Source organism: Leuresthes tenuis, unplaced genomic scaffold (assembly GCF_036924035.1).
Source record: "Leuresthes tenuis unplaced genomic scaffold, fLeuTen1.0.hap1 SCAF_18, whole genome shotgun sequence".
Classification (NCBI taxonomy): Eukaryota; Metazoa; Chordata; class Actinopteri; order Atheriniformes; family Atherinopsidae; genus Leuresthes; species Leuresthes tenuis.
In genome coordinates, this window is record NW_027325372.1 from 9322520 (window position 1) to 9350024 (window position 27505).

At 39.7% G+C, this 27505-nt stretch overlaps 1 protein-coding gene across 1 annotated transcript in view; it reads right to left on the reverse strand.

Moving 5' to 3' along the window:
• rbms3 (RNA binding motif, single stranded interacting protein) overlaps window positions 1–26982 on the reverse strand; it is a 282860-nt gene extending 255878 nt beyond the window's left edge. The window contains exons 1-2 of the mRNA XM_072370235.1: window positions 26714–26982; window positions 24327–24515 (exon numbers count right to left, since the gene is read on the reverse strand). Coding sequence (XP_072226336.1) covers window positions 24327–24500 — 174 coding nt within the window. The 5' untranslated portion in view covers window positions 24501–24515; window positions 26714–26982. The remainder of the gene's footprint in view (window positions 1–24326; window positions 24516–26713) is intronic.
• Window positions 26983–27505: the final 523 nt, after the last annotated feature.

Consider the following 27505-nt stretch of genomic DNA (forward strand, 5'->3'; position numbering starts at 1 on the left):
AAAATGTCGGTCTGAAAGAAGTGATGAAAGGTTGCAAATTAATTTCACTTTAATGCGCTGATCCTCTAACCAACAGAGCCAAGCAGAATACAATAAACTGCATACCAGTAGATGTACTGTAGTCGTACTCTGACAGTTTACAGATATAACAGCTTGCTTGTAAAAAATAAAATACAATTTATTAAACAAATAAGGAACAGTGAAATAGATCTGTCCAATGCTATCACTACAAGGCACTTATTGTCAGAATTAAAAATGAACTATGGGGAGTAAAACAGCATCAAATTACTTTCAATATCTTGTTATGAGCATCCTGGTGAATATGGAACACAAGCGAAATGTCAAAGCAAGACACTGAACTCTAATGGAGGACAAGAGCTCATATCCAACACTGGCTCCCAGTGGATTTTAAAAGTGTTTTCCAAGCCCTGCTCATTTCTAAACTACTAAATGGCTAATTTCCTGTTTAGATCACTTTTATTAGTATGCCATCATATCTCCCCCCTGTAAAACTCTGGATCCTGTTGTCCATAAAAATGGACTACTGACAAAATGTCTGCGGGCATCTCATAACTATTGACTTTTGGAATTTGTCTGAGACTTGATACATCTTTTAAAATGTTTCATCTTCATATACTGTCCAGATTCACTGCACCTGTAAGTCCATACTAACATGTTATGTGCTTAACATTATTTGAGATTCAAAGTAATACATGCCCAGCAGTAAGCCAAATTCATACTCTTCCTGGGGCAATAGTTTAGGATGCAAGTACTGGACATGACACAGGGATAAATTTCCCACAGTGCAATGCAGCAATGACACAGATGGGAAAAAGAGCATGGACTGTAATGGACCTAACTCATCCAAGTTTTTCCTGAATATCTCCTCTTGGCTGGATAACAAATAAAGAGTAAAATATGCCTTTAATAAAAAAAAAAATTAAGGGAGCAACAGAAAATTAAAAAAAAGAATGAAAACACCCGTACTTTTTTAAAGGGATAAAAAATGCCACAATTAAACATATGCACCAACACCTCAAGCCCCTGTATTACTGTCTATAACCAGGCAGTCACGGTGCTAACCCTTTTACACAAAAGCACCACTGCTGTGGATTCTGGAGCACAGAGTGAAAACCCTTTTGCTTTTAAAGTACAAGATCAATATCTTCATATACAGGTTTCAGAGACATGTTAGTTTTATGAACTAAAAGCTCCACTGTTGCTTCTGCCTCCACTCCGGTAACTTTGAACTGCAGACTTGACTGATTTAAGTAATAATACAATCTAACAGCTGGCCTTCTGGACGGCTATTGATTCCCCGCTGCAGTGGCAGATCAAGAGGTACATTTATGATCAGACAGGGTGCAAGAAATTATACCACAGCACAAACCCACTATTGATTGGACAGCACAGTGTGAACTCTTAAAAAGTTAACCATTGTGCACTGAGTTTTGCAGTGTTGGTGGCAGGTGAGTAAAAGAGAGGAGAGGAGAACGATGATAAGCTTCATGTGGTATAGACATTGTCGTTCCATTGATGTGAATTAAAGCTAAATCAGTCAAATCTATTGCACTTACAATATCACCAGTCGGCATTTTAGTGTAATCATTTTACTCTTTTAAATTCTAATAATCATTTGCATAAAAATCTGCAGTGCTTGTTCATTCCCTGAGGGCATCAAGGGGGAAGTCCTCCTGAAAGACTGCAGCACTGCATCTGCATGCAGCTGTAAACGTGCTAACTAAGACATCGCAGAGAGGCATGGGAACCGGCAAAAGGACACTCAGCCAAACTTGCAATGATAAAAATTAGAAAGATTTCACGCACTGAATTGTATTATCTTCTAAAATGAATAGGACAATGGAAAAGGGCTTCCTTTTTGTTTTCTTTCATGACATTTAACGCATTTAATACTGAAGACAAACATGCAGTTAGAAATAACCCATGTTTGCTTTGCATATAGCAAACACTACAGCACTGGAGGATGACGTTTGTCAGATGCTCAGCATCAAAAACTAACACTCTAGTGGCATAAAATGGGCAGAAAGAGAAAAACTTGATTGTTTATTCTGTGTATTTTTCCTTCTTAAATATGTCAATATCTAAATCAATATTTAAAATCTGGTTCATTCTCATACAAGTTTTTCAATAATTTATTTAGGGATTGGGTATCAAGAAAGAGAAACAAAAATAAAGTAAAAAAAAAAGTGTTGCTCATCAACCCATCTGCTCAACAATCATCTTAAAAAATGCACTTGAACAGTGCATTCAGTGACTTGCTGAATTGTTCCAACATCTTTACATGAACATCTGAATCACAAATATACTGTATAATGCCTCATCAAATTAATTGGACTTTCTCTCAAGTGGTTTCTCTGTGCGTCATCTCCTCCCAATATCCTGTTTCTGAAAACATGTACAACAAAAACATACTTTAAAAATGCCATTTCATTGTGACTTTAATATCTGATGAAGGACAGGCTGCAGTAGCCTCTGAGATATGCCGATAATGATGAAAGCCTTTCACAATGACTGCAATTCAAATGATTTTTCCCACGAGGAACTGAAGCTCCAACATTATCAACACAAAGTGATATTTTGCATAAAACAAGATTGACTTATTTGGTTCATTAACCAGGTGAACAAGTTATTAATTGAATGAACAAATGACTCCATGTTGAGGAAAGCATGCCTCAGACACCTCCTGCCTCTTCAAGGTGTGTCACTGCCTCCCTCTGGTACTGTAGGGAAGCACACACCTCACGAAGAAGCAGAGTGCTTCCTCCACTTTCCTTGCTCTTTATAGACCAATATCACGGCTTAACTGCACTTAATTATCATATTAATTGCAATAAAGTATGACAAGGAATTTTAATTTATTCATGTCCAGCTGTACCAATTCACCAGTAGAAGTCAGAGCATGGAACAAGGTGGAAAACTTAATGATTTCCATAATGATAACCAGGCTGGATCCATTGATACAAAATGTCAAATAACCTGCAGTCAGCTTTACTTTTACGCAGGTATAATCTATAACTGTAGAAGCATTATCCGGTGGGGTAACTTGAGTGGACTGCCTCATGATACGCTGACGAGACACAGACTGCATATCTGCAATGCCTGCCCTCTTAAACATTTATCCAAAATACATTACTTGACCGAAGCTGATGACGTTAATCACATATCAGATGCACAAGGAAAAAAAAAAGAAGCTAATCATATTTGCTTCAAGAGTCACTGTAGCACTGACGCCACATATATTGTGTCATTCAATGAAACTGATCTGAAGAGAAAGATAAATAAACTGAATAAGATTTGCAAGCCATTTTTAAACTGAATTAAATGAAAGCAATGGCGGTATTTACAAAACTTTCTCTCTTCCATCTTTCTGCATTTGAAAAAAGGAGCTCCTAAAAGCACCTCTTTTTCCTTCTCTATCCACCCCCATTACAATCTCTCTGTTCTCCTGTCTCTCCTTCAACCCCCTGCTCTGTCTGTCTCCACAGACGCCACAATGACATTTGGTCACTGTAAAGAGCCATGATGGTGCTGTTAACTGCGAGGAGGGAGGCGGTTGTCACGGATACCTGATGCAGCATGGTGCTGGACCATCTGCCATGCAAAAGACAGCTCCCCGCTCACTGCTGTAATTACAGAAAACCCCAAGCAGCCAGTGAGCCCTGGCACACATGAGGACAAGAGCTGTGTCTGAGAGATAGAAAAAAAAAAAAAAAAAAGGAGGAAATAACTGAGAGTATGTGTGTGTCTTTGTGTGTGTGTGTAAGTAACTGAAAACTTAAAATGAGCCATTAGTCAGTCTGTAAATTTGAACAAAATGGTGACATTTCTGCTTCTTAGCAAGATGCCACAAACCAATCTGGGCAGATCAAGTCATTTTAAAACTGGCCGATTCTTTCCAGCCACAGTACAGTACACATAAAGCTCGTTCTGCTGCCATTCCTTTGTTGTTACCCATTGTGCTCCGCATAAACCAGCTGCCAAATCCTCCCTGTTGAGCCTTACTGAAATAGTTGAGCTGTTTGCTATTACAGTGTGAACAGAGCAAGGAAACCATTTGAGGCACAAAACAAATAGACAAAAGCTAAAGGTTCAAATGAATGATATCTGCCCGGACAGCAAGCATTAGCAGGTAAAGTTGAGACTTGAGGCTTTGTTTAAATAATACCAGTAATCATTCAGCCCCTGAACAAAATGGAAGCATGTTAGAGGTTAAACGTTTTGCTCTTCTAGCAAATTACTGACATTGCCCTTATGCTTATAAACATATACTTCTTAAATATTTTGTTTAAAATGGGTTAAATGGTTAATGTGACCCGTTGTGATAGGGGGCATTTTTGAAGATGCTACTGTTGGCTAAAAGCTACATTTGACCTCTAAACGAGTAAAGAAATTCTGTGATGAAATTTGAAAATACAACTTTTAATTTCTTTCACAAATCTATAACACAAAAATATTTCATGGCAGCCGCACTTTCTCTGGTACATCTCATTCAATATTATGGGACATTATCAGTCACAAAACAACTAACATATATATTTTACAGTTGAAAACGAAACCCAGGCTAGAAAAAAAATAAATAAATAAATAAATAATCAAGAACAAGTTTGTAGGATACCTATATTAATAAGCATAAAATCAGTCAAATAAAATAAGTACTACAGACAGTTTTCGGCTATTGTAGAAAAATGTGTGATTGAACGATTTCATTTGTTCAAAATGTAATACTTTTTAATCCATCTTTAAATTGAATATTACACTTACAAAACCAATTTTGTGAATGCCCCTGTGTTTGGTTTCAATCACCAAACACCAGAGCAGATCAAGCTTTTTCATTATACTGAGACTTAGTTATGGCAGATGCAAAGGGATTGTATATTATTCCTAAAGCCAGCAAGCAAAAGCTAGCTTTCAAAACTGTGCACAGTGATGGCAAATCGTGATTGACACATATTTATTTGATTTCTTGAAGCCAGTACCAGACAGAGTATTGCTGTCATTTTGCTGTCACTGTGACAACCAAAGTGATTAATAATGCTGTAGAATGAAATAGTTCCAATTCAACTGATATTGTCCAGTTTTAGTGGTTTTATCTGTTTTCATATAGTGAGCTCATTAGACTTGCTTTCAGGATCACATCCTCTGGTTCAAATATCCTACACATGTAGCACACAGTAAGGCACACGTGATAGTGATTGTAATGTAGTTCATCAATATATCAATGAATATGTAGAAAGAAAAAAATTAATAATTTGGTTTGAGGCCTCATGAGGATAACTTTAGGTATATTAATAACTTCTGTGGACGGACAGTGGATGAATGGCACAAACAGTGCTATACAAACATTTCATTTCTCAACATCCTGTGTTATGACTGGAGATGACTCATTGGCTGTTTGCATTTAACCTTGCATCTACAACATCATGTGACGCTCGCAGATGAAGCCATTTTGCCTCCATCTTCACAAGCTTGCAAAAGCATCTGGTTTTATATTTCCCCGACACTGTTACATACCGTCCGTGCCCAAAGTAGCAGCTGATGATCGATTGTTGTATCCGAGAAGAATCAGATCCTCACATACGGTATCATGTCTCACGCTCAGCACAGAGCAACAGTGCAACAGTGGGTGACTGCATGTGTGGGCTTTGTTGTGTGACGCAGAGCTGCTGTCTTTGTCTGAAGGTTGAAATAATTAAATGAGATGGTCACTAATACATAAGTTGGTCCCATTGTCATTAGTTGGGACCAACATATTCATTTAACAATACATGTTGCTGCTGTACATATTTTTGGCATTATTACATCAGCAAGTGACAGTACTGGTAGCGCCCTCCACTACTCCGGTCAAGCCAAAATAAACAGGCACAGGCTACAGTATGTGTTCAAACTAACTGCCGAGCTTATAAAAGAATCTCTCACGATGAGAAGCTTGAAGGGTGACTCGGAAGAGAATGTCGCTTTAGCTTTGGTTTTACTCCCTGCCGCCTTGTTTCCAATCGCTCGGTATCAGCATATCATGAGGGTAAGTGAACTGAACCAATTGGAGCAGGGATCGCAAAGTGTCCCTGTGGGTACAGTTACCAAGGGCAACAGCATAGGTCAGACACTGGAATTTCTGCTCTTTGTCGACCAGGCAAAGAATTTGGTGACTCTCAAACTACTGATGCCATACCATTTACAATAGAGGGGTGGGGGGGGTGGGGGCAATTAAGAACCAAATGTGGTTTAAATTGCTTGGCGAGCCAATTAAAACTGAAGCCCTGCAGATAGCAGTGTTCTTCTAATGAGGTAAAATTAACAGCATTAGCATTGCATCTTCCAAACAGTCTCCCACATGAGAACTTTCTTTGTTTTGCTTTTTCACATTTTTCTTCCTGTGGGCATGTCCTATTCTGAATGTCTGTAGAAAATAAATATGTGTATTTGGAGTTATTATCGCTCTCTAATTTACCCTAATGAAAGTCCTAGCTGGTGCTGGCGGATGAGCCATTTTAATTTAAGTATCAAATGCAGGCCTGCATATTAATGACCTTATTTGCATACATCATGTCACTCCACTCGGGATTCCAATTAAACCCTTGATTAATTGCTCGGCTGACCCGTTAAATAGAATCCTTTAAATGGTTCAGCAGGCCACCAAAGCCTGTTGACACACATACACACATACATCCAAACGCACAACTGTATACTCACACATGATTTACTCTGAATAAAATTTATCTTAAAGAGGGACCCACTAATTCTGAAATGCGAACATGTGCTGAGAAGTGTGAAAACTGCAGGATGAAATGCAAAGTGAACTGCTCACTCAACTCACTAAGTGAAAATTCTGTTTAGGAGAGAGACGCTGCACTCGTCCGACATAGATAATGATATCAATGTCACTGGCAGAGACGAAAACCACATTAGAGAAAGGTGGCTGTGGGTGTGAGAGAGACAATTTTTGAGATTTCCTGCTTTACCTTTTTTTTTTTTTTTGCTTTTTGGCACACAGTGAAGGATAAGAGAAAATGCTCTTTGTGCAATAGAGAGCATAAAAGAGCCGGTTTCCACAGATTAGACTGTGATCACAGCACACGCTCTCCTCAATATATCAAATATGATGAAACTGTTGAAAACACCTTTGTGTTTTTAGTGGGTTTGAACACTTGTTTGAGCACTCAGATGCAGTCCAATGAGAGATCAGAGGTACAGGTATTTGGCTGGGCCCCTTATTTTCACTAAACCCTGTAATTGCTGCTTGGCAGCAGCTGGACTGGGATTGAGACACAGTTGTAACCAATGCTCTAAAATCTGAAAGCGATGGTCAGAGAAGTCATTGGTATGTTGGAGAAAAGCTTACGTGACACATTATGACTGTTCAAACAAGCCTATATGAACAATACATGAAGGGATCACAATGCTCTGTACCCTATATAGTTTTTACACCAAAACTGGTGTGTTTAAACGTTTCAAACACTGCTCCTCTGCTAAAACAAGCCAGATAAAGCCCTTTCCATTACATTTATGTGTTTTATCTTCAGTACTGTGAGGGCTACAACTCCACAACAACAAGAAGCCATGGTGTTACACTGTATCCTACTAGTTTTATCAGAAACTAGCTGTTTCAGATAATTAAGACTCTTTGACATAATCAGGACAGTTTACTATTTTTTGGACTGGAATGTCAGCCCCACACAGTGGGACAGAGAATTAGCTCGAAGCTGTCTTTGTGACTGTTCAAATTCATCAGTCTCGTCTATTTTTGTCTGAGAGATGTTGATGTCGTTTTCAGAGCTTCCATGTGAGATCCTGCAGTTAGTAGACTTGTGTTTCTGTTATAAATAAATTAGCTGTGCCCGTTTTTGTAGCTCCAACCGCAGCGTCCTCATAGAAAATGTGCATGCACACCTGGGTATTGTGTTCACATTGATGCTGTGCCGAGCTGGAGCCGGAAAAAGCCCTGATCACAGCAGTCATTTTACACAAACCTGATACCTTTTAAACACTCACATTGCTCTCAAATTGCAGCTAGAAAAGGACATAATATGGTACTATCAGGTCCATGCTTTCGGTGAAAACGTCATAAAAAAAAAAAAGAGTCATAAACCAGCTCACAATCTTTCGGTTCTCCAGTCCCAGTTCAGTAGCATCTTTCATACGTAATGCCACACAAAACATTCATGTCAAACGTTGAACGCAGAGAACTATAACTTGGACCAGTAAGAAAAGGTATGAATAAGTAAAGGAGTATGATGTTACACGTTATATGTTGATGTGAATGATATATATTGGCGGCAGCAGGGTGCCACATCAGCACTTTTGGCACAGAGTGCCTGCGGGTCTGTCACCGACTCCCAGGTCACAGAGCTGGCCTCAGGGCTAATGATATGGAAGGCCCGGTGTGAGAGCAGTACTACTACATTAGCTGCTTCTGGTGGAAACAGAATGTTTTAGTGTCATGTGACATCCCCCATGGTGCTTGTAAAATATTTAGACGACAGTTTGACTAGATTAGACCTAGTAAACGTACCACTTTCGGCAGGGCACAGGTGTGACCTACAGCAGTCATATCAACGAACAGGCACGATCTGCTCTGAGGTTTAACCTTACGATTATTATCTGCAACAACAAGTAGTCATTGCACCTCATCTGAGGCAAAATTACATTAGCGTTATTTTCAACTGTACCCATTCACATTTATTCTCTTTAACTCCATATAATGTATTTGTTAAGTTTACATAAATTACAAAACAACATGTTATGAGAAAACATGCTTCATTTTACGAAGATTTCAATTCTATTTCCAAATACAGCATGAAATCAAAGTTTCAATTTTTGTGTACTAAAGCAATAAGTTAGTTTATCAATTAGATAGCTACTCGTTAAAAAAGAAAACACTCCAACAGTCACAGGCTCCAGCTTTTTAAATGCTGAATATTCACCACATTGCAGATATTTTCTCTGAGAAAAATCTCAAGACATGACTTTCGTCTCCAGGACATAGAACTTGATACTATCACTATCATCTGATTTATCAAAATAGGTTTTCATGCATAATAAAAGTGACAGATTACTCAATAGTATAACAATTATTGCATCCCCAGTTACTATTCATTTGCTTATTTTAGTACAGTTACTGCTCTTAAAAATGCTTTATTTCTGACATTTTGTCCATCTCAAGCGTAATTCTCCATGAGATAGCAAAAAAAAAAAAAAAAAAACAGGGCTCAAACCTGTGAGTGCTGACAGTTTCAGCCATTATATCTTTTTGAAAGAAATGCCAAGAGACAGAAAGAACAGTAAGGTGTTTCGTCTATTCCTGCCTCCATGCTGAACCTGCTGGAATTGGCATGAACACGTGTCGTAATCTGTCCCTCTTGTATCTTTCCCTGGCTCGAGGCCAACCTGCCCAGAGGCCAACCTGCCCAGGTCAGGCCAGGCACATCGGATTAATATCTGCTGGCCGGTTGCGTGACTCTTACATCACGTCTTCAGCTGCTGACTGTACAGTGACACTGTGGTGTTAGACAGATAAATCACACATAAAACACACTAAACATCTATAAACAATGATTATTTCTAAACACCTTTCTTGCCTTTACATTTATTAACTCAATACATCAGTCTAATGTTCTAGTTCACACAGATTTTCATCATTGTGTCTAATGTGTTCAGCGCATTAAATCTCTTTGAATTACCTGCATTTTTTGATCCTGAGCACCTTTTCTAAAGACCAACATGACAATTATGGCTAAATAAGAATTATGAAAAGACAGAGGTTAGTAGAGGTCTTTACTACAGACCTCACGTTGTCTTGAACGATGAAGGGAAAGGAGGATAACATCAAAATTAAACCTATAGTACATTATCTAAGGGATGGTGATATATCAGTTTTAATGTGTGTAATCAATGAAATTAAGAAATAACTAAAAGTCAGAATATATTACTTACTGAAATCGAGTCTACTTTTAGAGCATGATTCCTACTGAACCTGCCAAGACAGCCTAGATCTAAAAATATGAGGATACATCAGTCAAAATGAAATCACAGAAAAGAGACTGGAGAACAAGAGAAGAGGTTGAGTGGATGTATCATATTACATCTATTACATGTTTGCTCAGCGGAAGGAACATTTTTTGAATAGCTTCCCTCAAAAATAATTGTGGGAATTAACCCTGAATTTGTTGGCTTAGCCTAGGAGGAGCAACAGAAGTAAACACTTGAAGCGAAGCTACGCACATACCAGGAGACTATATAATGTTACTCCCCCAAAAAAATCATAATGACAATAGAGAAGCAGCCTCTGGGCCCTTTTAAGTTTCCTCTCATTTCCTTTCCACCTATACTGCACTCTGAGTTCAGTTACATTTGGCTGTGCATCACCATGGCAGCGGACACTTGCCCTTATGTCTGACTCAGACATCATCCAGAGCATTTCAGCTCTGAGTGAGTCATAATGAGTCCCACTCTCCACTGCTACAGTGCTGAAAATAGGCTCACTCTCCTCCTTAAGATTTCTCTTGGGAGAACGTTCTGTGATCATCTCTCAAAACACTTATTTCATTCTGTAATGCGCCTCAAAATAAAGAAGACCTTAGAATGTCGGGATCCAGCCAAAGCATTTGGGGATCAATGAATTGGGGATAAATACAGTTTATCCAGAGATATGCAGCGAAAGCCAGCATATATACATAAACAACATACAGATACAGACTACTGTTCTTTCTCTCTACCAGGATCCCCTCAAAACCCTGTTCAATGGTCTGAAAGTGTTGCTTTTATGCATGTGATAAACTTTTACAACACAGTTGATGCATATTTTTCCAGCTATTTTGAAGATGTAAGTCTTCAAAGCAGCACACGTAACAGTTCAGTGACCAAAACTTCATTCTGGCTTTAAATATTTCAATAATACATATTTTTAATTTTCCCTTTTTAATTTATTCAGATCACATTCTCCCTGTGATTGATGGCACCATTTAGGTCATTGCAATGCATATCATGAGAAAGGAACAAATGCCACTCAGGTCTTGCAGATGCAGTTTAGAATTGATCTATTTAACAAAAAAAAAATGAAAATAAAGAAAAAAGAGGGAGATTGCTGAGATTTCCTGGTTTGATAATGTTTTCATTTCAGCTCTACAGTTCTGCTAAATAGGGGGTACCCCTTGTGGCTAGGAGGGTCATTTTCCTGAGTGAATTTGTAAATGAGATTTGCTCGGGCACAACATTCATTTTAAGATGACCCTCGAGGGAAAAATGAACATTTCCGTGTGTTCTTCCTCCTCATCTGTGAAATCTATGCAGTTCAGATGAGATAGACAATCTGGTGCAGTCTCTGTCTGGCCTGCCACTCAGCTGCACCTATGTATGAATTACCATTTAAACCATTTGAAATATATGCTTTAAAATTCTTCTTGGCCCATTTTGGCACATGTGTTCCTACATGATGACATCCCCTTTCTGGTGGTTGGGGACTCCTGGTGTGCACAACAACCAAATTAAACAAAACAAACCGGAAAAACGAGTAGCCCACAGGGAAATACTTAATCAATTTTAATGCCCTAGTACAATCTATTGTTAACTTTGTGTGTTGTTCTCATTTAGCTTTAACTCTCAACCACAAGGAAACTACATTTTCTAAGCTGTTTTTGTTTATTCAAGCTGTTTTTCAAAAGGAAAAGGTTACTGTGGTTTAGGAGTGATACGATTCACGTTGCCCAATGATGAATCAGCATCTTTCAAATCATTAAAAATCCCACCTCTTAATTTTATATGTCTTGTAAACAATGTTACGCTATATTTAGACTAACAAAGGCTTCAAATATACAGTGTTCAGGATAAGCCAATCGTGCTTCCAACATTCTGTGATTGGTGGTCAGCCCCAAAATTTCCTGATCGGAGCAAGCTTAGTTACATCAACCCTGTCTAATTAGCCTTCACATTACTACTCTTTAGCTTATGTCGCACACAATACCCAGCGGAAAAGCACATAGGCTGTGAGTGTAAGCAAACAGAGCACTATGCTACTAAGAGCTTCACTAAGAGCTTCAAAGCCTGTGAAAACCACTCCCACCTTCCGTGTGGGAGACCAGGGTTCGAATCCCCTGCATGAAAGGTACTATCTCCAGTAGGGGTCCTTAGGCAAGACACCCTTACCCTATCTGCCTACCTGTAAGTCGCTTTGGATAAAAGCGTCTGCCAAATGCATAAACATAAACATGTGCAAATGTGCCAGTGAGCAAGTTTCCAAGCTTTCTCCCTGAAGATCTGTAAAAGTCTCTTAAGACAACAGCTCACGTTTTAGCAAGTGTTTCTTAAATCTGCCACTGAACAAAAAGAAGAGCGGAAAGATATAATCATACAAAGATACAAGGGTTTTGGATCATTGATTAGTCTGTAAGAACTGTATACCTTATCTGCATTAACAAAAATAAGAAAATCCTTAAGGAAATATGGATGAAGCCCATCTAAAGGTTACTTTGATCAGACAAAATAAGGGAAAACAACTGTGTGAGTCGATATTCATCATCATAGTGAGTACCAAGACTTTATACAATCGTTTCAATGCTTTTTAAACTCTGTGAGGACTTTAAAAGATTGATTGCATAAAACTGAACAGGAATAATGGAGTCAATGGCCTGGGAGCGGATAATGTGTTCAGGATTAGAAGGCAGTCTGGATTAGTCAAAGGATCTGAGACTCATGCTGCTCCTACTGCAGGCATCAGACGGCACAAGCACAAAAATGCTAAGTCAGGCTGAGAGGCTCAGATGAGAAATGTGTGAGCATAACCGTTTGTATTCATATTGCCATTTGCTATTTATCCGGCTCCTACAAGTCTTTACAGACTAAAATCATTTATAGTGATGTTCTAATTTCATCAGACAGAAATCCCTTAAGAAGGGGACAAGATATCGAATGCACTCATATAATGCACTGTATAATAACTCTTTGCTCTGTTATCTATAAAGTTAACAAAGATCTGGCACAAAGTCAAATATGTATTCTATCCTTTTCAATAGAACTGACTCACATAACATGCAGACAAATAATACTTGAGATATAACTTAATTACTGCTCACTCTGTGCAGCGCTCTAATTATAGCCTTTACAAAAGAGCAGCAGTAATGCACTTTTAAGTGTAATGGGAGTTTACCTAATTAGGCCTATCACACACAGGCACGCTCTCATGCACACACTCACTTACACACTGGTGTGAAAACCGTCACTCGGTAATTAGTAGTGGTGATGAAACCCTCTATTACCATTTCATTTACACACCATCGCAGCGCAGTCGGCTGACCCATGTGCTGGCGCACTGCTAAGCTTCGCTAACAGCTTTTAAAACAGTAATGTCTTCTATGGCACAGTTGTGGCACATCACAGTGTAATATATTAGCTGGTCAGTCTTTTCATTTCCACAATTAGTTAAAAGCCAGTACAGTATCCTGTCTTGCAATGATTGTGTTACATCTCCATCTGTAGTGTTAATGAGTGGGCAAGCGTAGTCTAACTGCTGCAACTAATAAGGCTGGTCACACAGTCTAACAAGGTGTGAATATATATGCATATTGCAGACCCCAGGGAACATAAGAGAGGTGCTTGCTCTTGTTATCACAGAGCTGGTGGGGTGCCCTAATGATGCCCCTTTGTTGCAAAGAAGTCAAGCAGCCAGTCACCAACTCATTAGGACATCAAAGTGTTCATCGCAGTCAGCCTTCTAAAAAAAAAAAAAAGTTCATTGATGAACAGACGTATCTAACTTGGTCTGAACTGCAGTCGTGCATATCAGAGCCCGGACTTCCTGCTGTGACAGCAACATTTGGATTATTTTGAAACAATTAACACAAAAAAGAGCTCTTTGTCATGTGTAAAGAAGATAGATAATCTAAATACATCCACAGGTTTTGTCAGAGTAGGAGCCGTTTAAAATCCAATTTTCACCCAGATGAATGGCATGCACTGCTGTTGCAAGACACAAAACTGGATGCAAGAATTATCACATTTTCATGGGGCATCATTTATAATGAGGTTGGAGTGTTGTTAACAAATGGAAATGGCAAAGCTTAATCTGTAACAAAGTAGACTATTGTCTATCTATCTATTGTAGAGACCGAAATTGAGTCTCCTCTAGTGCTGCCTCCAGCTGGACAGAAGGTTGTAGGCATGTCTTCCTGGATAGAAATCCAGTGTCCTTTATGTGTCCTAGTAAGTTCAACTAGTATTTTGGAGGATTTTTTTTTATCTGGACAAGCCATGATCCTTCTCCCACGTTATGCCGTCCTACTTGTATGGGGTATAAAGAAATGACTGGTTGGATTCAATGCATGTTAAGAGAAACAGCCATCAGCAATCGGCTGTCATCCATTTGTCATATGGAAAAAAACTCAGATAAGAAATAAGTTTCATTAAAAAAAATTTAAAAAATAAGCTTCACAAATGCCCTGGTGCCCTGCCATTTAAAAGATCTGACTCCAGCTGAAGTTATCTGGAATCACACCTTACAGATATATGTTATTTTCCTGTAGCATACCCCTACATATATATATATATATATATGACAATTTAAAAATACTTAACCAAACGAGACTGAGATGGGCTTAGGTGGCTGGCTTAGGTAGAAGGGTGTGCGTTGTGGGATGCTTTTCTTTGTGTCAGTCCTGCAGCTGATTGGTGACTTCAAAACCGGCCGGGACAAGTCCCCAAAATCCTCTGAAGGATAATGCAGGTCAAGATAATGGATGTCTGCACCGTCCTGATTTATTCAACCAGATATGTTCCTCACCTTGTCTGAAGCGTACTTATTTTCATTTTCAAAAATACATCAACTCAATATATGCCCACAGGTAATGAAAAAACATCACTCTTCAGCAGCCGTGCTGCCAAGGCTTGATGTGCTGCATTGAGTCGCATTGACCGTTTACCAGCCTTACAAAACAGTTAGCAGACAATGCAGATCAATGGAAAAGAAATATTTCATCACCAAAGGGAAATTAAATTAGTCAAACCTTAGCTAAAGCAATTATGGTATCAAATTCAATAGAGGATCATTTGCAAAGTACTTTTACAAAGAAGAATATTTCTACGATGCCCCCTTGATCTAATAGCAGTGCTTTATACATACTTTATGGCCAAACAGACTCCCAAAAATCAACAAAACTGCCTCCCTCATCGATATCTCACCATCACCATGAAGACTTCAAAGGACTGTCAACTATTTCCTGTCATTACATTGTCGTGACTGCTAATTGTTGTAAATGTGTATGTGTTTCTGGTTCAAGCACATATATGAGAGTAGAGATTGAATCAATTAGGAGTTTTATATGTTAGAATGAAGCAGTGTTTCATTTTAAATAAAACATTGCAGCAAAATGACAATTCAGCTATTATAAAGACTACAAGCCCAACTCTACTCTACTACAACTCTTCCAAAGACTGGAAAACATTGACAGTAAGAACATGATTACAATTACTCAGACAACATTTCTGAGTCAAAACAGATTGTCTAAATAGAAATATTTTGGCAAATGTGTCACAACTACACAGTGCAGCATATGTCACGAGTGGACAGAGCAGAGCAGCAGTCCTCCGATGTGAATTTTCTCATCTTGACAGTTGCCTAAATAACATCCCACAAATCAGAATATTTCAGGCTTGCACTGACAAGACCGTGGGAAGCCATTAACAGCTGAAACATTTTCTGAGGATGGACGGCATTTAAATTCAAAGACACAATAATTTAACGAAAAATAATTCTATTCTGAATGTAATTAATTTACAGAATCTGTGCCCATGTTCTGGGAAAATACTAAAGAAAAAGAAAATTACATTAGTTTTGCTTTAGATCTGCTCCTGATTTCGACACAGTGACTTTTAACCTGAACTTGGCACAGAGGTGTAGAAACCAGTGGATGTTTTTGTAATCGTATGAGAAGTACAAGCAGTTTGCATCACTAACAAAAGAATAAGCAAAGCAGTTTACCTTCCTTTCCTCAGTTCAACGGGACAAAAGCTTTTGTCTCTTATTTCATTTGTATTGACATGCTTTATTCTTCATTTATTATTTAAATGTTTATATATTATAAGTATTTTCAGTGCAAGGTACAAGAAACAGAAAGACCTGTTGTGATTTAACTGAACTGTAATGGTATGTGACATTAAAGCAAAGCCTCAACAGAAAGGTTCAGTTTGGTGACACAAAATTCCCAGATTGCATGAGATACACTCCACTCGAATAGTCCAACAGAAACAGAGAGAAAATTAAATGATTGAACAAAAACAGCTGTTTCATATGATTGTTTTGGCTTTTGTCCATAGTTGGAATTATAGTAACTGATTAGTATGTCCGACTCCTCCATTCAGGTGTTGCAAAAGTGATTAAAATGACATTTATATGTACTGGATCAGTGCAGTTTATCTAATCGGTTGGAAATGGTTTCCAATACAAACAGACATCATAGCAGAGAACATCATTTCCTCTATGAAATGGAAAACAATGGAAGTCTTAGTAAACACTGCATTTTGGCTTCTTTATGTGTGCTTACGACTTCATGAAATCATCTCCAACGACGCAGAGCGGCCACAAACGGACCACATACCAGCTCAGCGATGTCAGCTAGTGAATCCATGTGAAGAAGTGATTGTGAAAAACTTTCTGTTTCTGTAGTTCAGCCACAACAACAAAAAAAGAAGCCCACTGAACATGTTGAACAGAGCATCTTTATGGCTTTCAGAGCCGCATGACGATCTGGCTTAAACCCAGAAATGACATCATTTAACACATTTTCTAGCAACGCATAAAACACTTGAGAATTTCAGCCTATGAAAACTAGAACCGACTACTGCTCATCCAGCACTTTTGGCAATTCTGCTCAAGTCTTCGTTGACCTTTCCTTTGCTGCCAAGTCATCATCAACAGAGAGTGAACAGTTTCCAGCCCTGACATCAAGTCAGACACAAACAACACACAGTGTGGCAGACACATAGCAAACATCCAAAGGGTGTATAATTCTTAGATAAAAAAAAAAAAAAAAGCAAGAGGTTGATTTTTTTTTTTCTAAATCACTGCAAATGATTTTCCAGATGGCCCTCCAAACGGGATACTCTCGTGCTTATGATAGCATGCCAAATTACTGGCCTACAAATCAAGCTGCAAGTCCAACAAATATTTAATTACGAGCCAAATAAACTCATAACAGCAGCAGGGCGTTTTTTTCATTTATGCAGTTCATCTCTTTAAAAACTCTTGGGGGGAAAATTTATATCCAGCTATTTCTAGCATTATTTCTGGAGAAGAATTGGTTTTCCATCACCACCAGGACAGTCTTAACACGAACAGTACTTTTTCAAATACAGGAATGTGTAAAACTAACAGTCATAGATCTGCAAGATTGTCTTTTGGAAACAATGACCCTGAACCAAAATGCAGCGTTGATTAAATGCTGGATTAGATGCTGAAGACTGGAAGGGCTGGAGTCATGACTAGTGACTCTTAGGTCATCTGTGTCGAGGGGGGATTAGGAGCAGGCTGGTGATCCTATCAAAGCAATGTGTCACCAGCACCATGTCTTACCAGAGAGTCACACACTCTAGCGAACACTGATCCCTCTAACTGACTCTCTCAGCGGCCCTGGCAACTAAGGCGAGCTGACAGCGGGGCTATTTTCAGACAGAAATCACCCTGCTTTGTGCGGGGCCACAGATAGTGATGGCTCAAGGCCCATGCCATCGCTCTCCATTAGAGAGAATAAAAAACACGGTGCGGAGCCCACTTTGCCACTTTGCAGCAGAGAGCAACCTTTTGCTCACGACAGCTCCCAGAAACAGATGAGGGATAAACGTGCTGTGACAGCAGCTAATAAGGTCCCTGTGATCTGCTGGTAGTGTGACACAGCGTGTGTGTGTGTGTGTGTGCGAGTGGCTGCATGAACATGTGAGTGTCCATGTGTCGCCGGTGTTTATGCTAAGAGTATGCAGAGGAGTAAAATGCACTGATAAGAGATGTATGGGGCTGCTAAAAGAGGTCGTGTTTGTTGATACAGGACTACACGCTACACATCTGACACGCTTGATCATCATCTCTACCTTAGTATGACAGATGAAAGAAAACAATGGGACTAAAATAGAAAAGTGAGAATACAAGTGAAGTCTCTACAAATAACCAGTCAGTCATAATCAGCAAGATAGTCACACTCATTAGCATTTTTTTTTGTTACTGTCTTCAGTTGGGATTCAGGAAATCCAAAGACTTGTGCTTTTTTGCAAAGAGCTATTTAGAAAGTTGTGTCACAACTACCTGCGCAGACCATCGATTTGCATAAAGGCAAGCTAAAGTTAACAGTAAACATACATATAGCACTCTCAAATAGAGTAAAGGTTTCAGAAAATCGATTGGTAATACTCTTCCGTGTCCTCACTAATGATGATCTGTCCCTAATACATGAGATCATGGTTTAAGATCACGGCCACCCAGCAAGGAGCTAACCCAATTACATCATGCTTTGGACACTCTGGAGACGATATATTTACTTCAGTTCACCAGATAGAAATATAAACCTTTTCTCAGTTTGAGGAGAGCGCTTCCAAAGAAAAAAAAGGAACTTGCATCAAACAACATGACAGAATCTCTTTCATTAGAGTCTGTAAAGTTCCTCATTTAAGTGACGTTCCTTTTCCCCTTATTTGGAACATCTTGATCCCCTCCCTCAACATGCTTGCTTGGTTTTAAGTTAGAGGTTGCAGTGTGAAAGGAAACTCCCATGTTAAAGTTCAATAAGAAAGATAAGGTTATCTCAAAGAAATGAATAATCATGATTTGAATATCAATCCAAATAATGATTTCTGCCATGACTGCGTAGCCCCACAGTAAAACCGAGTAAGATCAGAAATGGAGATTTCAAACATGCAACACAGGGTCCATTTTGAGAGAAACAACAGTTTTTTTTTTTGTTTCTTTGACAAAACTCAGTTGTAAGGATTTTTTTTTTAATGGTCCCTACCATTATGTAGGTTTGGGCTGCCATGCTGGACTCACACACACACACACACACACACACAAAAATAATTTTTCCCAGATTTAGTTTAGTTGAAAACAGGCAACCATTTGAGCTTTCTTTAATCGAACACACTGGCATATTGATTAAGCTGCATTTAAGGAAACCTGCAGAGATCTGCGGCAGACTGTTGCTGCTCTCTCCACGCAACCATCAGCCCACCTCCACTACACATTCATTTCCGGAGGATGGGAGTGGGATCGATGGCATGCCGGGATGCTATTAGAACTGAGGCAGCTAGGCAGCCAGGCAGCTACAACTTCAAAAGCAAAGTGTGGGAGGAGAAGTAACACAAGGTAATTATCTGGACCCCGCTAGCTACTGCCAAGGTAATCTGTAGAGTGGAGGACAAAGCGGGCTGTGGAGGTGGTGTTCAGGATGTCTGTGCGCATTTTCGTCAACTCACTGAACACTGATAGAGAAGACAAATGCTTTCACTTTACCTTGCAAACATTTTTTGCACTTATCCATTTTAGTTAGTTTTAATTCAAATGGCATCGTCGTTCAGTTCATGTTCGACCACCTGTAAATTTATCAAAGAGACCGCTCTGTAACAATGGGTAAGAAACTTTCTGCCTAGTTTCTGAGTTTATAGGCAACATGCCGAATGCCGTTTATAGGTAAGACACAAAAGCATAGTGAATCATTTCCCAACCTGCCACAGTGCAGCTGAAGCCAAAATTACCAAGCAAGGTGAGAAGCCATCTGCTTTTACAGTTATCTTTAAAAAAAATCATGATGAGCAAGCTATAAAGCACATTTTCCAAGACCATCTGGACGACAAGTCATCACAAAGTCAAGAAAGTTCCACTTATCTGACTCGTGCTCACATAAGTCGATTTTATTGTTTAATAAAACAAATTTAATTCAGACCCTGACCAAGTAACAACTGCACAGAGTTTCATTTTCTGCTCGCTCATCTGAAAGTGCACACAGATTTACTCTAAGCAATTCACTATAATTTGCTTCTGCTGTTCCTGAATGTTTCTCATTTGTGTAATCAAATATAACAGCAATAATCACTGGTACCACTATTCCACTCCACTCATAACAGCCCCATCCCCAGTGACTCATTTCTAATGGAAAGAAAACACAAATTGCCACGGCGAGGAATACATTGCTCTATCTTACATACATATGAGAGATAAAATAAAATGTCTGAGAAAAGAAAGCGCGCACAGACATTACCGCACTCAGAGAGACCCTCTTCTTTGGAAAACTGCAGAGAACAATTAGAACAAACTGCAGGATCAGCGAGGTAACTTCTACGTGCGGCCACAGCCTTTGTGCTTGCCTGCTTATTTCTGCTTCCGATGCAGTTAATGAGTAAAAGGTCGCTGGGTTGCTAAGACACCAATTAGTCCAATATTTCAAATCAGCACTGCAGCTCATCAGCATTGGTGGTCGGCTGATGCTTTGAGATTTAAACAAACCTAATTACAAAATAATAAGCACAAATCCATCCCACAGCGGTGAGTCATGCCACTGAAATATTCCCTTGGGGTGGTTTGGGGGTCATGTTCTGCACTTCAGTTACTGTCATGTATCAACACAGGGGTTGGGGTCAAAAATAGCAGGGACCCTGTTGGGTAAAGTGCAGGATCAGCTTTATTATGCTCAATTCTTAAAAGGAAAACTTTCCCTGATCTTATCACCCTCAAGTGTTCCTCTGTAGGGTTATTCTGACATTCCTTGACCTGGTTAAGATTGAATAATTTTGCCCAGATGTAGAAGTAAAAAAATATACTGGAAAGGTGCATCAGGCTTGTTGGGTCATTCCCAAAAAGATCTGGGCTTGGAACAGGTACAGAGTGAAGGGTGTGCATACTTCTGTTAAAGAGATATATCAATCTTCTATTTTTCATGAATTCACAAAACACTCAAAAGCCTGTTTTTGAGAAGCCCGAAACGAAAAAATGTATGAAAACCTTTGGTCTGCTTTGAGAAGGGAGTAACGTGGTGCAACATAGAATCAGAAATGCTCAACTGTGAACAACAACTGTGCCTTCTTCAACGTCATCAACCCATGTTCCCATTGATTAAGTGACACCAAGCTCTGTGTGAGCTGAATATAAGAAGAGGAAACAACTCAGAGACCAATTTAACTTCATTTTTCACCACTGACCTGCTTCAAAAGCTGCACATCCTTAAAATACAGCTACAGACTTCAACAGTGAGCAAATAAAATTACAGTTTGATTAACTGCTCACTGAAGAGTACTTCATCAGCACATTTCTGCGAGTGAAATGAAGTTTAAACCTTGACTTTTTTTGCCTCTGGGTATAGAGATACTGAAGACAGTCTAGGGACTCAAACTGGCAAATTAACTTTCACCAGCTGACTTCCTTAACCTTTACACAACATCTGACCGAGCGCATGATGACCTTCAATACCACTGCAGCTCTGAGCCCGCAGGTCAATCTGTGTCCCCTAATTTTCTTATGATGAATCACTAAAAAACAAGGCAAACAAGAGACTAGTACCCTTTCAAAAGGACAAGAGCAGTGGTCCACTTCTACTGATGACACCTTGATGAATTAACACTGTAGAGGAATCGATGAATTACGCAGTAACCAGCTTGCAAACCAGTTGGTCGGGCAGTGACTGAGGGGCCCACACTCCCTGGGCAACCTTTGGAGAAAATGCAGCACTGCTAATTAAAAGCAGAGATCGAAAAAGCACAAAAAGAAGCAAATAAATACAGGAATAAATGCCTCCCTTACACACACACTTAGAATGGGTTTAATGACAGGGGCAGTGCCACTGTGAGCTTGTTAGGAGCCCTCTTAAATTTAAGATGTTAACACCTTCATGCCTCATTACTTCACAATACGGTACCAACAGCCAAAGACAGACAAATGCCCATGTTGAACATGAACACTGTGTATTCAACCTCCTGCAGTGGCAATAATCATCATTACAGCTTTTACTGTTAAACATTTCACTCCATGGTTTCGATACAAGCGGGCAATGAAAGTGCAGGCTGTAAAAAGCGTAACTTGGGTTCTGAAAGCCAACTGTTGGAACAAAGAGCATGACGGCAAACAAGTCCAGTGGATGTGGAAGGGTTCTGCTTCTCTGTTCAATTATTTAACAGAAATGAGATGATCTTTCATCCAGCCTTCTGTAGAATGACTACTGAATTTCCCGACAAACGAGATTCCAATGAAATGTGGAAAAGAAATCAGATTGTTGCTTAAATTTGCACAGTTGGAGATGTTAACTCAGCATTACATTATTACAGCTACTCAAAGACTTAATCAGGCTGACCATGTTAGTGGGGGAAAAAAAATTGCATCCATGTGAGTAATTGGACGTTGTTACAACTCCATAATTGCACTAAAAGGATAAATGACTATAATAATAATAATGGAACTCTTTTCTCTTATCATGATTACACAGAATAATTACATCTTATGAACAAAGCAGACATTTAAAATGATAGAGGAGGCTGGCTCGGCTCTAAGCACCGCTCTGGACTGAGCTCATGGAGCTGACTGCCCAAAGAGAAATGTTGCACAAGCTACATAGTGATCAAACACACAGTGTCTTCAGTCAGAGGCTTCTTCAGCCAGAGGCTTATTCAGCTTTGCTGCAGTAGGAACAGGTTAGGGATGACCAATGAGTTTAATATTTCTTAACAATCATTATATTTTAAGAAACAACCGATGTGACGATCATCTTGATATGGAACTATCGTGTTTTAACAGACACCTGCCAGTAAAGCATTACTACTGCCATAAGGTGGCGAAATGAACCGAGCCGTTTGCCAAATGCCACAAAACAGCAACAACAGAAGAATGCTTCTTTATTGCCAAAATGTGTGTGGCGCTGTGAGCTTAGATGCCAATGGTATATGAATAAGAGAGCCAAAGACCACAGCAGTCAAAAAGTTCTGTGTGGAACTCCTTCAAAAAGTAAACAGGAAAATATTTGGTCCAGTGCAAACTCTGCCGGGTAAAACAAGCATACCGTAAGTCTGCTGCAACTATCCGCTGCCATTTTTTCAAAACAAATAGTTGAATCATTTCCAGTAATTTCGAAAAGTACTTTCACTTGAAATAACTGTTACAGAAGATAAATCCTGCTCACTGCAACAGCCTTATACAATGACTCTTTATAAGGGTATTTCATTCACAATAACTGCTCATCCTTTGTTTATTTTTCCATTTGAATCCAATCACCAATTATTTTCTATACTGCAAAAAGATCATTTCCCTTTATAAATTAATAAAGTAATATTCTGTTATCAAAATGCAAAGGGACTTCTCTACTTGGGAACCTCCTAAATACATTTAATACATATAAATGCTGCTCTGAATTGAGTGATAACAAAATGAACAGATGTATACTATATCAGAGAGATTATATCCTTTGCAGAAACGTTTGCTCCTGCCAAGACAAGATGGCAACACACATAAAAAATATATTATTACACATTTTCAAGAGTTTTTGGTGTTCACCTAACACTTCAGAAGCCCTTTCACCTCACCAAAATAATGTTAATTACTGTTCGAAGGAGCCAGAATTGATACAGCGAGCCATGACAAGCATTCCATTCAGAGCTGCCAATAGCAGTCAGGCCAGCCGTCTATTGAATGTTTTCATATATCTGTTGTGTTTATTCTGCTTCTATCTCTTCTCTGCTCCGAGGCATTCAGAGCCTCTCAGGCTGACTGACGGAAAGAGGTTCTGACTCTTGCCAGAGAAGCATGATTGACGCCCTTGAGATGGAGCAAAGCCAGTGAGGATTTTGCTGTCACTCTTGAATGTGCAGAGGGCTCCAAGATGGCAGAGGGTTGATACATTTGAGAATGAGTGAAAGACACGTGGAGACTGCATGAGCCGCTTAGGTCTGCATATAAAAGTAAGCAATACTAAATGTGCATGTGGTTTAGAGTTCGCTCTGATTGGTTCTTATGGCAACGCAACAACGCATTACCTACTTCCTTTGAAACCGCTGAGGCAAAAGACAGTTTCACTCTTTCTTGTAACAGTGGCAGTGTGCAAACAGGTCCTTCCAACTCTGGATAACCCACATGCAAAACGCTTGATATCACTTGACACCACAAAACATACAAACCACAGTGCACTTTCGCTTTTTAGCACTCCAAGAGATAACTCAGGGAATGAGTCAGTCTGCAAGTGCAGGACGTATTACCCAGAATAGCTCCACAGGCAGGATCTCATCACTCATCAGACACATGTATAGACACACATAAGCACAGCATGGCGCCTGCAGATGTGCATCAGTGAAAGTCTGCAACTCACTTTTTTGTCATCTTTCGGAGTTGCTGGCTGCGCGTCCTTGCTGTGGTTGTCTGTAGAAGGCCTGCTGCTAGCATCCATCTGTCTGTCGTGTACTTCGTTCTGCTGACTGGACCCTGACAGTGGAGAGTCCAGAGGGCAGGGCTCAGGCTGCTGAACGCCACTTTGGACCTCCATCTTCCTCTGCAGTGCCTAAAATAAGAGTACGATGGTGGGAAGTAATATAGAAAACAGGAGTTAATTAAACAGGTGGACTGCACAACAGGAAGCTGGTTTCTTCTGCTTTCCTGGTGAGAGCTGAAGACAGTAATGAGAAAATGCTGACTGAACTTTAACTTGATAATAAGAATCAGCGACAGCTTTAAGAATTCATGACTGCATGTATTTTTTCAACAGCAGCAGACATTTGCACATTTCAAACCAAGGAAAAGTGTGATGACTAACATGATAGGTGGTTGTATTCTGTATAGGTGGACTAATCCCATGGTCAAGGAGTGAGCTTGCTGGATCACTGTCACTGATCTCAGCCCTAGATTTGTGGACTACCCATTTTGAGGCATCCAGCTTCTTGGGTGTTTGGGGGAAAAGGAGACATGAAAAACGATGGATGCAAATGCACTAGTTAATGGCCACTGTGCTCACCATATTCTTAGTGGTAAGATTCTCATACGTGCAGGGGCCACAAAGCACAAGGGAGATATGATACCTCTCAAAACAGCCATGGTCTGGTGGCAGAACTTTTGAGAAGTACAGCTTTAAACACTCAAAACATGGGTCAAGTACTTGCAGCATCAAGCCAGTCGTCGCCAGTCATGACTAGTTTGACCAGAGGAAGAGGAGCCCGGAAACAGAGCACAGCTCGAGCGCCAACACCTCAGCACATCTCTGTAAGAGGGTGACACATTACCTGACTTAGGATGCAGCAGAAGAGTAATTCCATGTTTCCACTGAGGCTTCACTGCTCTGTCTGCATACTGTTAGCTAAGCTCACTATGGGATACCTTTTTCCCCCCATACATCGAGAGACTAATTTGTCTAATTAGACCACAGACTTCCTACCACAGCGGATATGTAGACAACCATGGTCTTTTGGAATCTTTTCATTCTTTAAAAAAGCTCCCTGGGGTTAAAAGCTATATTTCACCTAAATGCAGTTTATGGGGATTAACTTGCCTTTGGAGTCACTTCATGTGGCTACTCGACAAATTATCGTGACTTGTATGTTAGCTTGTGTTTTTTTTTCCACCACCATAGGTTTGTGACAGGATGTAAAATGAATCACCACAAACTCCAGAATGGTATGCTGCTGATTCTGAACTTTATTGAAAATAAAACGAGAATTTTGTTCAACAGCTGTAATTTCACTCTTATCCTTTTCACTGGATGAAAGAGAAGCATGTTTAGGTAACTTTTTTTTCCTTTTTTCTTTTAAATGAAAAACTTAAAATAAGCCTAAAGTGTAAAGTCTCTTCTAGGCAAGTTGTGATTAGAATGCTATCAAAAAACCGCATGTAAGTTTCATTGCATTACATCAGTAACAATCGCACTCTGTTGCAAAGTCTCCAAACAATATAGCAGACACAGACAAACTAAGGAGGATTGACCTCATCTGAAGGACAGATCAAAAGCATCCACCTGAAATCAGTATCAGGGTGGTGTTCTGGACTGAGCTGCTTCATTCTGTATTCTGGGGCCATGAATAAATAATGAGGTCAGTCGTTGTTTCTCACAGCTGAGACGAGCTGCCTCTTTAATGCAAGTCCTTAAGGACAGTTCATTGAGAGTTTTAACATTGCAGGCCCTTGAGAGCAAACAGAACTTGTCATTTTCGAATTAGCAATTGAACGCATCTTATGGTCAAGTCAATTAACTCCTGTAAAATAAGCTGTGACGCGGCTGCTCATGCATTATTGATTGAAAGGGAATAATGATTGTGAAATCCACTCATTCTGACCGATGTCATCTAACTCTGAGTGCAATGGCTTGTTAGCGTGTATTACTGAAACATAAACGTTTGACATGTCTTAGTATAAGCAACAGATACCCAGCAGATGAGACCCAGGGTCAACACCAAATTTCAAGAAGACTGCTCAAAGTTGGCGACTTCATCATTGCCCCTATGCATCGACTAAGTCTGTCTTCGTTGCGACAGACAAATTAAGCTTTGCTAAAAATTTAACATTTAACTTCATGCAAACTGACACAGTTCAATGTAAGCAATGCATATGCTTGAAATGTTTCCCCGGCTTCCAGCGACTTATTGACATCAATACAAGGTGATGACGCCGCTAATGGGCTCCTTGCACCGTGTCTGCGTTATTACAATGCTTTCAGCGCCTCATAGCAACGGCACACTAACATAAGCAAGTCGCAAAAATATACCGAATTACCTCTGTCAATTCTTGGCTCCTTGTTATGTCAGAAGCATATCAAGAGGAAGATGCGGTAGTGCAACTTGCTTTACATCTCTGTTGCTGCTCTGACGCGGAAAGCCACAGCAGCAGTCGGGGGCAGAACAACAGGCGACCGGTGCATTTAGTTGTAAGAGAAGTTATTCCGTCAAAACCCGGCCGAGAAGCTTTGAGACATTTCACCGCTGAGGAGGTAGTGCACGGTGTCAACGCCTCTGTAGACGCTGCTGTGGCTGTTCTAGTCACGGCGGGCGTGTCCCCGCTAGCTGTCACCAAACTATCCTTCCTCCTTCCCTCCCACACCCCCCTGGTTACTCGTGTCAAAAATGGTGCGTTCTAGTGCTCCTCGAAATATCCTCTAGCCGAGCTGATGAGAAGTTTTTGAATGACAAAATCAGGCCCGGAAACATTTTAGTACACACCTTAAAGATTGAACATCAGCATTAAGTCACTCTTTGTTTCTTTGGATTGTACTCCATTTATGGCCGCACTACCCCTTATGTAAAATCGCTAAATATGATAAACAGTCTAAACGTACAACCTCTACTTATTGAAAATTTCCAACGATATCCAAATGTAGCAAAAGATTTTATACTGTGGGCGGGGCCAATTTATACAGTTGGAGGGGAGGTAAAGCCATGGCGGGTCAGAGCAGGTGGATATAGATTAATTATGTAACACATGTGCAGTGCAAAGCTATAATGGCTGTAAAAAATCATATTAAAGATAGCAGAAGTATAATACAGTATGACTATTGCTTTCAAATGAAGA